The following is a 13,944-nucleotide window of genomic DNA, read 5'->3' on the forward strand; positions in this document are numbered from 1 at the left end:
ATACAGACTTCTGAGGCCAGAGTCAGTTAAACCATCCGTATTTGTCCAGGTGTTCTAGTGACCTGACACCAAGGCTTCCATTTTTAGGTCTCGCCTAGCATTGCCGTGGTCATGCGCTGCTCGCTCTGCGAGACATATTGTGGTAGAGGAGATTTCAGAAGGGGACTTGAAGCCCTGCCCATCATTTTCATTGGCTGGCGTCATCGTTTATGCTAAACTGTGGCCTCCGACTGAAAATGAGGCTTCTTTGTTACTGCCCTGCCTCCTTTTGGGACAGCCCATCTGACTAACGGCTGTCGTGAGGGTATTTCTTATCTAAAGGAGGCGTGTAGTGATGGATCATGTTTCCGAAGTCCTTTTTTTTTCTAATTGTGATTGTCTGCCAGTGATGACATTACAAAACAGCACCGCGCGCAGTCTACACCGAAATAAAATGTTCACTCTACTGTATTTTTCCTCACCATTAATCTAATGTTTATTTTAAACAGATTTCTGTGTTGATATACATACACCATCTCCCCCCTCTGCCTCCAGAGCACAGGTGTGCACCATCTCCCCCATCTGCCAGCCGCTGAGGCTCCCTTCAACTCTTTTGACCAGTCACTGCTCAACACCAGAGTCCAGCCTTCCTTTGTTGTTTATTGAGGTCTCAAGACGCCACTTCACGCCCATGGGGCTTCTTTTGCTTGACCTTGCTGTAGTGATGTGCTAACAGTAAAAAGGTGTGAGATCACTATCACTGCAGATATAGGTGTGAGATCACTTTTACTGCAGCTATTACTACAGATATAGGTGTGAGATCACTATCACTGCAGGTATAGGTGTGAGATCACTATCACTGCAGATATAGATGTGAGATCACTATCACTGCAGATATAGGTGTGTGATAGCCATCACTGCAGATACAGGTGTGAGATGGCTATCACTGCAGATATAGGTGTGAGATCACTATTACTGCAGATATAGGTGTGAGATCAATATCACTGCAGATATAGGTGTGAGATCACTTTTACTGCAGATATAGGTGTGAAATGTCTATCACTGCAGATATAGCTGTGAGGTCACTATCACTGCAGATATAGGTGTGAGATCACTATCACTGCAGATATAGGTGTGAGATCACTATCACTGCAGATATTGGTGTGAGATCACCATCGCTGCAGATATAGGTGTGAGATCACTATCACTGCAGATATAGGTGTGAGATCACTATCACTGCAGATATTGGTGTGAGATCACCATCGCTGCAGATATAGGTGTGAGATCACTATCACTGCAGATATATAGAATACCTACGTGTTCGGTATTCTAGAGTTTAAGCTATTGGCATTGTAAATGACTGCCTTTTATTTATGTTTAAAAAACAAAAACACAAATAAAAGGCATTGTCATTTACTATGTCAATAGCTCAAATTGGTGTAAATGTGAGACCTATTGCATTGCAAATGCTTGTTTGTTGTTGGGAGCGAAGATGACCACAACACAGGAAATGGCTATCACCCTGTGCAGAGGAAAGCTACACGAACAAATGAAATGTGCTGATTAACTCAGCCAACTGTCAGGTACTCTGCATTTTGGCAACTAAGCCAACAAGGCTGACTGGAACACTGCCAGCTCAGATACAAATGGAATCAACATTTTCTACTGCACAAACATGGGGTCCAAAGAAAAACATATATATATATATATATATATATATATACACACACACACACAAAGGCGACCCCTCGAAGTGAAAAGAGGTCAGAGGACACCAAGGGGCTTTGGAAGACTCTTTAATGCAGGTTTTGCTGGGCATAATGCATTTCGGCGTAGTATGCCTTCGTCAGACGCCCTTGACAAAATGGAGAATGCACCACATCACCCTTTAAGTGTTCCGGTCCTCCCCCAATGGGAAGTCAGCTGACTCATCACAATGCGGAGCAGCTGCAGTTTTAGCAATAGAAACTACAGCTCCCATGATGCAGTGTTCGGTAAGTACCTTGTGTGATGAGCGCTGTGATACCAAGCGATGGGATCCTTGATGCAGTCTGTAAAAGTAACTGAAAGTCTTCCTCGGGTCCCCTCACGTTCTCCCTCAGTCAGCAGGATGAGAGCGCGCCATGCAGCAGCGTTTCCAGTGAAGCTGCTGCCGAGTGAAGTCACAAGTCGCTGCTAGCGATGGCCGTGTGCTCGCCCTGGTAGGTGAGGTGGGACTGCGACATTCCAATACCTCGGAGAAAGAAAGTACAGTGTTGCCACTGGGTCCGGCAAGTACACAGTCCTCTTTTAGAACGGGTCCTCTGTACGCGGCTTGCCAGGTGCCGCGGAGAAATATAAACAAAGGCGACCCCAGCTCAGATACAAATGGAATCAACATTTTCTACTGCACAAACATGGGGTCCAAAGAAAAACCTATATATATATATATATATATATATATATATATATATATATATATATATATATATATATATATATATATATATATATATATATATATATATATATATATATATATATATATATATATATATATATATATATATATATATATATATATATATATATATATATATATATATATATATATATATATATATATATATATATATATATATATATATATATATATATATATATATATATATATATATATATATATATATATATATATATATATATATATATATATATATATATATATATATATATATATATATATATATATATATATATATATATATATATATATATATATATATATATATATATATATATATATATATATATATATATATATATATATATATATTTTCATTTTCTTTGCGCTAATAAACCGGACTTGGTTTATATCTGCTGTGAGTGCCGTCTTGTTGCTTTCTGCTGCCGGCCCCCGGTCGCAGAGCTTTAAATATATATATTATATATATTTCTATTTTTTTTATACAGTGTTGGTCGCCACTGTGTAGTTCTGGTTAGGATATGGTTTCTCTAGGAAATTTAATTTTTGGGTTTGATAGTAATGCTGGTGCCATTTGAAGAATCTTCACAAAAGTTTCAAAAAATGGTTAAACCGACTTAGCTCCTTTGTGACTATTTTCAGGGTGGCCCGTCAAGTGGGGGCGGGGGGGGGGGGGGGGTTAAAAACCTGTTTCCCCCATGCAATTTTCTATATTCAACAGCTCTACAGTCAAAATTGCTAACCGGATTTCCAATAAATTTGGCAGGGAGCTAGATCTTTACCCCGAAAGCCAGCTTTATGCGATTTGCTGTTAACCCCTTCGCTGCGCCCGTCGGCCAAAGGCCGTCGCGAGCGCCTCCATTGGCCGATGCAGCCCACCCACTCAATCCAACCGCCACACCGTGGCGGAATTTGCGCCGCGGTTAATGTTTCAAAATGTATGTATATATAGTGACGCAGTACCACTCCAGAACCCCCACGTGGTCAAAACACCCAATGTGATTGGCTGGTGGTCACAACATGAAAAAAGTTGCTGCTTTTATGACTCTGGGCCATATACCCCATGTTGTAGAAAACTAAGTAAAATAAGGTGTTAGTGTAAGGGTACACAGGCCTTTGGAGGAAGGGGGGGCGGTTCCAGAGGGCCACTTCCTGGGGTCAAATTTAAAATAATTTTTGTTAAGCTGTATAATGTTATTACCGTGGGGTTCAGTGCAGCCCCTTGCATAAATTCATGGTAGTACTATGATGGAAAAGGGACGGGCCTTGGTGCGCTGCACGACCATTTCAGTTGGCCAACCTAGAAGTCTTGGACGCCTGTGGGGGAGCTGGGCTCAGGGCCTGGCCGTAGGCCAACCTCGTATTGTGCAATGCTTTTGGGATTACCCAGATTAGCGATCTTGGCTGTGCGCAAGGGTTTGGGCGCAGGACCTGGCTGCGTCCTACATCCAGTAAGCTATGATAATAAAATAATAGTTTACTGTAAAACTCTAGAAATTCACTGAAAAAGCAAAGGTTAAAGTGATGTTATAGTTCAGTGAAAATGTCAGTTAAACCGTTTAAACCGAAAAACTACCGAAATTCACAAGTAAGTAACTGAAGTAACTATAACGCTGCCCTCACCATGCTCTGCTTATTACCTCACCTTACACCACTCATGACATATTCTATGACATCATTGATCACATCAATGCAGCATCTGAAATAACATCATTGAAGGCATCACTGTGTATGGTGTGAGTTATAGTTACTTCAGTTAACTAGAACTAGGGAATTTCAGTGTTTTTCTTTTTAGTGTAAAATGTAACCTTTTGACTGTCATTTTTAACTAACTGCAATGTGAATTTAAACTTTGTTTTTTTTCAGGGATATCATATATAGACACACACTTCCCCACACCTCAGAGGTGATAAAACTGGCAAGAGACACCATTTATGTAAACTTGAAGGTTCTGTTTACAGGGAGTGTCTGAAAATAGTCTCCCTAGGGGAATGCATTTAAAAAAGGCTTGTGACCCTGCAGTCGCGCTGCCGATCACTGCACTTGGGAGAAACAGGAGTATCTATTTGTAATTAAAAAGGGGGCCCACTTTGGGTTCCCACTTGCTGTGGTGTCAAAACAAAAAGTGACTAGTAGTATATCCACTGTATTTGGATGATTTGCAGGCCTAGTGGTGTAAAAATTCAGGGTAGGCATGAAAAACATGCAGTAGGAAGGAGACATAGTTTTCTATAACTATGCAGAGGACATACATCTTTTACCTGGGTTCAGGTATTGGATGCTTTTGAGATCCTTACCCCCCTTCAAAACCATTGGGCAATTTATAATCAAAGTCTTCATCACTTAGTTTGCCTAATTATGTTATGTTAACAGAAATTTCTAAAGCGCGCGGTCACCAAGAGGTTTCATGGCGCTGACTTTGGGCAGTGTCAAGACGGAAACGGATTACGCGAGGGCTTGCTCGAGCAGCCAAGTCTTAAGCATTTTTCTGAACCCCAACAGGTTGTCACAGGACCGAATTGCTAGTGGTAGGGAGTTCCACAATTTAGGGGCACAATAGAATAACCTACACCCTCCCTGGCGTCTGAGCTTAAAGGCAGGGGTAATCAGTAACTGAAGATGGGCTGACCGCAGGTTGCGGACCGGAGCTTGCCTTGCGATCATGTCGCTGATGAATTTGGGGCTCCTGCAGTGCATGGCCTTGAAGATTAGGCATCCTATCTTGAAATTTGTGCATTGGGCAATAGGGAGCCAGTGAAGTTTAGATAGCAAGGGTCTGACAGATTTCCATCATGGTTGTTTGTGGGTTAGTCTCACCGCCTGTTTCTGTACCGTCTGGAGGCGTTTGAGTAAAAACAGTGGCAGGCCGAGGTAGATGGAGAAGTCGAGACGAGAGAGTACCAGGGCTATCACAACCTGTATGAGGGCGGAGTGGGTCCCTGATTTTGCACAGTTGGAAGAAACAGGTAGAGACCACTGCCCCTACTTGTCCTCTGAGCGAGAGATCGCCATTTATGTTAATTGTGTTATTCACTAATAATTAAAAGGAAAATCCATTGGCTGAAAGTGGATGATCTGTTCACTTCAGCGGAATTCGTAGGTTGATGTTGCTGGTTGTAGGCTTCAATATCAGAGGCAAATCGAGGTGCAAGAGGTCTCTTATCAACCCAGGGCATGATAGGTTTTACTTCTGGTCTGCAGTATAAAATATAGGCTCTAAAAGGAAACTGAGCCTTCCTAAGGTTTAGAAGTGTATCAACTATGTTAAATATTCTCATATAACAACTATATAAGAATTTCTGTTTTTGAAAAAAAAAAGGCAGAATAATTGTGTATTGACACTTATGTGATTTATTGTCCTCCTGAACCTCTGAACTGCAAGTCCTAATTGATGGGAGAGGCGGTAGGTAGGTGATAGTAAGTAGTGTAGATGAATCTTTCAGTACAAAGTGTTGCATATTTTAGCTTTTTTGCCTTTGCCTCTTTAAGTCTAACAGAAATGTTATGATTGAATGTACTTTTCTGACTTGAAAGCATTCTCTTTTTAGCTCCTCTTGGCAGTGTGTGAGAAAATCACCACAATTGGCACCAGCTGCCAAGGTGCAATGCTTCCGTCTATCACTAATGTGATCAACCTTGCAGACAGTCATGATCGAGCAGCATTTGCCATGGTAACACATGTCAAACAAGAACCCAGGGAACGCGAGAACAGCGAATCTAAGGAGGAGGTAAGACTTTGATTCAGTTTCCGAGCATCTGATGTGCTGCCTCACTAAGCCAAAGGAGACCAAGTTTGGGCATTGTGGTGCCCTATTTTTATGACTTTCTCCAATATTGAATCATTAATAGTTTTGCATGCTTACATATTCCCCATCATCAGTGGTGGGAATCCTCAGTTTTCAGTGTTAATATAGCAATGTTTCATACACTTCAAATAACATTTAATCGTCATAGACTATATCTAGTCCATTTACCTCTTTATGTGACTCAAACTCCTGTTAGTGAGGTGAAAGAACGTAATGCTCTAAAACACCACACAGATGAGCTGCTCAGATTTGATACCACAGTGAATCTGACTGTGTGGAACACATCAGCTCTGCTTTTGTTTTTGCATTTGTGAACCTTGTAAACCTAGTGATAAAATACATCAGACAATTGAAACAAACTTGTCAGATATCACAGTCTATGCTGTTTTCACTTTAACTGTTATCACTCTTCAGACTGTTCAGTAATAATAAAACTTACAATGTTTCCGGTTCATTTTTCCAAAAGTTTCCATCCTCTGCTTTTCAAGTGTTTTCTTTAATTTAGCGTTGTTTTTCAGTTTTCTCAGTTGGGCATAACAGTTCTCATTGTGACTGAAGTTCGATTGGCAGTAGATTTAAAATCACCTGAATCTTTCAACGTATTGCTACTATTATGTTCACTGTTTTCAGTAGTGAAAGGAACTAGGCTAATAGTAATTAATAAAAGAAAATAATTTGTGATTAAGCTGTTAAGTGGTATAAAAAACATTTCTTGTTCTTTTTTAGGATGTGGAGATTGACATTGAGTTGGCCCCTGGAGATCAAACCAGCACCCCTAAAACCAAAGACCTTTCAGAGAAGGACATAGGGAATCAGTTAAACATGCTGACCAACAGGCATGACAAGTTCCTTGATTCTCTGCGAGAAGTAAAGGTTAGTGGGGCTTTCTGAACACATTGGAAAAAATTGGCATTTTTCAGCAGATAGGGAGGTAGAAGGATGCAATTAAGTTTTTATATACTAAACATCTTAACAAAGAGCTTAAATAGATACCATTGATGACTTGCTTCCTGCTCCTCTATATGTCCAACTGGTCTTAAAACTATTCTATACCATTCCCTCCCAGACCTAAATTAAATGAAAAGTCCTGCTTTTATCTTATTACAAGTTTTATCGAAGGCGTAAGTGTCAGATGTGTGCCTCTCCTTGAATAGTCCCACCCAGACCAATTGAATTTCCAAAGCATTATGGTGTGTTATGTTTTATTCTGTAACGCTGTGCGAAAACTTTGACACAAGCTTTCTGACTTCCCTACCATGAGCAATTATTTCTTCTCCTTAGACCGGTGCATTATTAAGTGCCTTTATCCAGTTGTGCCACATCTCTACACCATTAGCAGAGAAGACTTGGATCCAGCTTTTCTCCAGGCTGTGGAAAATCCTGTCTGATCGCCAGCAGCATGTGAGTTTTTGAATCAGATAATAGTGCACTTTTTGTACTACTGTATATAGAAAACCCTAATTGAGAATCTATTATTTCTGAAAATTCTACACATTTTTATTGTTTTTAATTTATATTGCACTTAGTATTTTGAGTTTATGTATTCATATGAGCTTAGTTATCATTATCACCTGCTAATTTTCCAAACAACCCAAACTGCTGTTGTGTAAACATACTAAATTTCAAGTAGAACCTCTTCCTGTGGTTTTCCTATCTTAGAAATATTACCAAGTTCTAGACTTTATCGACTTTATCAGTTTATTCCCAGAGCTCCATTATTGGGTGCCAACTGGGTACCAGAGAGGTTTTATCCGCCTAACCGCAAAAGCATCTCCACTGGTCGTGACCTACTGATCCTAGTTCCGGGAACAGTTAGTGGTTACTAGATATTATAAATTCTGGAAACTGTCAACTAACAGTAGCATCTCATGGTCTCAGTTACTATTGCTATCCTGTTCTTTCTAGGACTTCATGGGAGAAGCAAAGTCAATTTATCAAGACTTATTATAGCACATTATTTTCTGTTATACATATTTTTATGGCAGACATTCAGCCTGTGGAATAGCCGGGCTTCTCCATTTGTGTTTGGTTCCTTCTCACACAAGGTTTTTGGGATTCCATCACAGACCTGAATCTGGGGGTGGTTATAAAGTGTAGTGCATGATGAATAGCTTGAGGCTATTTCACTTGTTTTTAATGTGTGTTATAAGTGTGTTAGTTACTCAGATGTAACTTAATTCTGAAAATAAGAGATAATAAACTCTTATGTTCAGTCATGTCTTTTTCTTGGAAAAGAAACCTGCCTTTATGTATAGTGATGTATAATGTAGCAATCAAATCATACTTGCACTGAAAAAGAAAGAGAAGGTAACAACTTCAGCAGCAGGACCACAAACACATTTTTTGCTCAGGCAGCTCATCCTTCCACTAGGCTAGTATGGGTCCCTTTGGCATATTACTTCCTATTTGATAAGGCTGTTTGTGGCTTCTGCAGACTTTGCAGATTCCCTTTTTCTCCCACAGCCCAGTATCCAGCAAAATTGATGTTCTGCTTGCATCTGACTCCACACTATGTAGTATTAGTAATCAAGAGTTTCTTCCTGTATCTGAGAGGCGGAAACTGGCCCCAGCTTGTGGTTCCTGTATGTAGCTGATTTGGCCTGACTATGTTCATGGTCTCAATGTCTTGGTGGAGCCGAATGCAGATAGCAAACGATCAGCTAAGTCTGCACATGGGTGCTGGGTTGGAGCGTGCTGCCAGGGTGGCCTTTGAGGAAGGAGGGGCGAAGAGATTGGGTTATCACAGGCTTTGGTGGCAGTGACTCCTTGTGCTTTAGAACACACCCTTTTAGCCATCTTGGGTACATGAGCAGAGATTGCCTTTGTAGCTGTTGCACTGTGCCCTATAAGACAGGACTGGGTGCCCCATATGTTCTCCTCCACTGGGAGACATAGTACCCCACTCACCTTGCCTCCCGCTCCTATCTGCAGTAACTACTACTGGGCTGTACATGCAGTCTTGTGAAAACTGCTCTGGTTCCTAAGCCCAGTGCCTACAAGTGATAGGCATACCGTCTTGTAACATGTACTTGCTGTAGTGATGGCATTGCAACAGATTCTCAGCAGATAGGAGCTCTGAATGTTGCCATTACGCAGGTTTTCATTGCCTCATTTTGCTCTTGGCAAATAGCTGCTGAAGTCAAGTATCTGTTTTCACTCTGTGCACCATAGGCATGATTAGAGTCGAACAAAAACTTTTGAAACCAGGATGGCCTTTTACACCCTCTAGAGACTCTTCGTTAGTGCAAGATGTAAAACAACACACAGAAGGCACAATGGATGCTGGAAAACATGGTATGAGTCCTGTTGAAGTTAAATAATCACCTCCATGTTATAGACACTAACAGAGACATCCTTACCCATTGTATAAAACAGCAGAAAGATACCAACAAGCGAGAGGTTGGATATGGTGGCACGTTGCATCACCAATATGTTGGATGGGCTCCCAACAAGTCAGTGCTGTTGAGCCTTCACGGTCAGCGCTGTTAAGCCTCCCAGAATCCACTGAAATGGGCAAGGCCAAGTTGTTTTCGTCGATCCTATTTATTTAATTGTACTTTTGATCCCAGCTCAGGATAGTACACAACATCCTTGAACACTGCACTGGCTCTTAACTTGATATAATGGAAACGTTGTGGCCTTAATCATCCTGAAAATACCTGCTTAGTGGTAGCATAACTAGACCAGCATTATATTAGTCCTTTCCTACTGAACACCCACCTTGACACAAATTTAAACCCAACCTTCACATCAGCATGGGGTGTGTACATAGATTGTTCTCATCCTTTGGGACCTACTCAAGAGGAAAGTCCAACTTGATGAGAAAATCCGGGGTTTACAAACCTCCAACTATATACACATATGGCATGCTTCATCTAGTGCAAGTTGTTATAGTTGACAACGTTTTCCCACTGCTTAATCTTATTTCCCCAATATAAACACCCAAGCATTTTTGACAATGGACTGGCCATGTCAGAGGCTTACTGTCTATAACTTGCTTATGGAGAAGTCACTTTAACCTGACCGCTAAATGATGCGGCTGATTGCGCTGCTCAACATGGAACATTTACCTCCATATTAGCAAGAGTCCTACAGGTCATGGAAATGTGCAGCCTCACAGATGAATGGTGCGTCCATTTTACTCCTTGGTTCCCAATTTATTTTTGAGGCTAGGTTACCAGCTGTTATATAGTCATCTCATGCCATAGGTTAACAGTGTGGCCTACTACCTTGCATACTTTCAGACCCAGCTCCCGTCTTGCTAGATCCAAGGATGCCAGTGGGCACTTTATATACCTGCCCATTCAGGTTCCCTTTGGAGGCTTTTACTTCGTACTGTATGTAACATGAGATCCTATCGGCTATCACTGAATACTTTATAGGGAATATTGAGTCAGTGCCCCATTACTTACAAGTTTAGTAAGTGTTCAAAGTCTGTAGCTGTGGGATTGTGACCAGTAAACTAGCAGGTGTTCTTAAATATATTCTGACAACATTTAATCAACTGGAAAAGTCCATATTGACCCCTTGATAAGCAGTTTGCAGAGAGGTGTAAGGATGGTACACTGGCAGATGTTAACCAGCGCCTGCTCTCTTTTAAGAGACAGCAGTCCAAGAGATCAAATTGTAAAATCTCATGGCACTCTCGAAGGATGTACTGGTATGATGAGTGGGAGAGACAAGGTAAAACTATGGGGAGAATGCTGGAACAGTGGGACTGATAACTACAATAACATCACTCTATAAATCAAATGGGGTCTTACCTATACTAATGAAGAAATATTTGATATGTTTGTTGACCTCTGCTTCATGCTTTCAATTGCCAGAGAGACAACAGCCACATCCCATGTAAAGCCTTGCCTAGATGCAGTAGCCATTGTCTGAATAGATAACAGAATGCCACTTAATGAACCCCTTAAATATAGCAGAGATGCAGATTTCCAATGGTAGTATGTCTAATAACAAGAACTTCAGTAGTCTAACAGCCATAATCTAGAATAAATTAAAAGACTTATTGGACCCACGGCTATTTACACAGAGGCATTAGACACTGACCGGTGGCTTCCCTGCTACTAGGGATGAAGATCACTACACTTCTGAAATCCAAAATAGATGGCAAACTTTACCATTCATATCCTCCCTTTCTCTCTTAAATCTTGATAATAACATAGCTGCCAAGGTTATGGAGTCTAGAATTAACACTTGATGGGCAAATGAGTCCTCCTCGATCTAGTGCGTCCACAGCACGTAATTTGTTCACACTGCTTGCACAAAAAGATCACGCTAGGCCAGGCTTTTAGATATTTTCATTATTTTGAGACATAGAGAAGACTTTTTATTTGCTTTCTGTTCACAATCCTGGATGAAACGGGCATTTATATGGTGGTTCTGATTAAGCAGTTACACACCAATGTAATAGATATGGTACCGTCACCTTGTCGTTATAATGGAGCCACTTTCATGCTGGTTTAGAGGGAACCATGTTCATAGAAGAAAAGCTTTTTATTTTTTTTTAAATGTTTTTCTTTTGTTTTTTTCAAGTTGCGTTAAGCAAATGACATAAAGGGCAGAAACACACACCCTATAACAGGAGCTGGGAACCTACAGGCAGCTCCCCTCACAGGGCCGGTACAAGGACGCAACAGCACAGTTCAGTAGGATAAATGACAGTATCTTCACTGTTGGGCAATACATGCATAAAAGTCTTCAGGTAACATCCTCTGTCACTGTGGTAGGAAATTGTGCTACATAATGGTTTAACCAACACCCCCAGACTTTAAAAAACTTGCGAGGGCAACCTCTGCTTTTATGTGTGACCTTTTCCGCCACCATCTAGAAGTCCATCCCTAACCTCCATTGCATCATAGTCGGGACCTTCGGGCCTCCTGTGTCACACTTGGCTACTACCAGACCCCGGTTACAAAAGAGGGGCTTTATTCAAGGTATATCTACATCGCCCAGGACCCCAGGCAAAACCTGATTGGGATGAGTTCCAGCACTTTACCACGCTTGCTCACCACTCACATCCAGTACTGCTGAATGCCAGGCAGTTCCAAGTGTATGAAAAAATTTACCCAGTGTCCTCCCACATCTCAAACCATCCGGCGATGCAGCCCCACCCTAATGGTGCAGGCGGTCCCTATCATAATAGATTCAATGTAGAATCTTACATTGAATTTTGCGTAGTCAGAACTTGATGGCGACCTCCCTTGGGTGAATCAGGGCTGTCTCCCGATCAGTGTTCTCCAGTTCATCACCCCCCTAGATCTACCCCCCGTGGTCCTCTGCCTGATCAGCGGGTTTGGCACGTTGTTATTGATGGTTTCATAAGTAAAGTAGCTTGCCTTTGAGCATAGCTCCTCCTGGAGCTGTATTCCCTCGAGAGGGGCGTATTTGGGGTGATCCTATTCCCACAGTCCCTCCACCTCCCAACCGGTGTGTAGTTGGGCATATTTAAAGTACTGATTTGGGCTCATTGTAGGAAAGTGCTCCTTTTTGACACGGTCAGCCCCACTTTTTGGCTGGTATCTGATGCAATTTTGACAAAGTGCACTGGGTTTCTGCTAACTAGTTCTTCAATGCCAGATCTTGTTCTCTAAACTGTACAATTTTAACCAATTAACAATACCTTTAGCACTCTGTAAGTCCCCTAGCAAGCGGTACTCCGAGTACCTAGGGCTTGAGATATTAAAGAGGGTCCCTAAGGGCTGCAGCATGTATTGTGCCACCCTAGGAGACCCCTCACCACCAACATGCAAACTGTCATTACAGGCTGCGTGCCCTGGTGCAGAGAAAAGTGAAGACATGACATGGACCACCTCCATGCCTACAGCAGCCCTAAGGCAGGGTGCACTAAACTTCATGCGTGCACATATCTGCATGAGCAGATATGCCCCTGTGATAACCAAGTCGATTCTTGGATATTACAAGTGACCAGGGAAGCCATTTTAAGAACATGTGCTGGACACTGGTGTTTACGAGTACCCCAGCTACATGATGGCTTCACTGAAACTAGGGATATTTGATATCAAACATCTCATATTAATAAACCCACACTGATCCCATGGATGGGTTTATTAATTTCATGCACCCAAAGGGCTCCTTAGAGGTGCCCCCTGAAAACCTACCAACTTCAAATGTGCTGGCTGACTGCTGTAGCCCAGCCTGCCACCATGGACAGGTTTCTGACTCCCTGCAGTTGAGAGCCCGCATTCTGAGGGCAGAAACAATGCCTGCTCCAGCCGGGGGTGTTATCACCTACCCCAAGTGATCAACATATCAATGCAGGCATTGAGTAGTCATCTTGGAGAGGTCAGCCATCAGTGCAGACGAAGTCAGGATCGCTGGGGCAACTTCTTCTTGGTCCTCTTCTTCTTAGGTCGTAGAATCTAAAGAGGCGAAAGGTTCATGGGCGCCCCGAAATACTAGAATGAAATATGTAGGATGTCTCTATACTGCAGGTTACACTCACCTGCTCTTCCTCCCTCTAGACAGTCTGCTGCTCAATATACTAGGTCCGAAAAACCTGTACTTCTTAACCACTGGTAGTTTTAAAATGTTATAGATTGTGGCAGACAGTATGTGGCACTTACCTCGCCCACGCAGCAACGTATTCAGAATTCCGACCGTTAACACAAGTAATACATACACAAGACATTGGTCTCTAAATAATACATGTTGTTCTTAAATGAATGC

The 13,944-nt window shown here is 41.8% G+C and overlaps 1 protein-coding gene across 2 annotated transcripts in view; it reads left to right on the forward strand.

The window, feature by feature from the left end:
* Positions 1–13,944, forward strand: part of TRRAP (transformation/transcription domain associated protein) — a 737,638-nt gene that overhangs the window by 539,452 nt on the left and 184,242 nt on the right. For both annotated transcript variants that reach the window (XM_086940544.1, XM_086940545.1), the window contains 3 exons: positions 5,992–6,171; positions 6,976–7,122; positions 7,531–7,650. In XM_086940544.1, the coding sequence (XP_086796670.1) occupies positions 5,992–6,171; positions 6,976–7,122; positions 7,531–7,650 (447 nt within the window). The remainder of the gene's footprint in view (positions 1–5,991; positions 6,172–6,975; positions 7,123–7,530; positions 7,651–13,944) is intronic.

The sequence above is a fragment of the Lissotriton vulgaris genome, chromosome 10 (genome assembly GCF_964263255.1).
Source record: "Lissotriton vulgaris chromosome 10, aLisVul1.2, whole genome shotgun sequence".
NCBI classification, from domain to species: Eukaryota; Metazoa; Chordata; class Amphibia; order Caudata; family Salamandridae; genus Lissotriton; species Lissotriton vulgaris.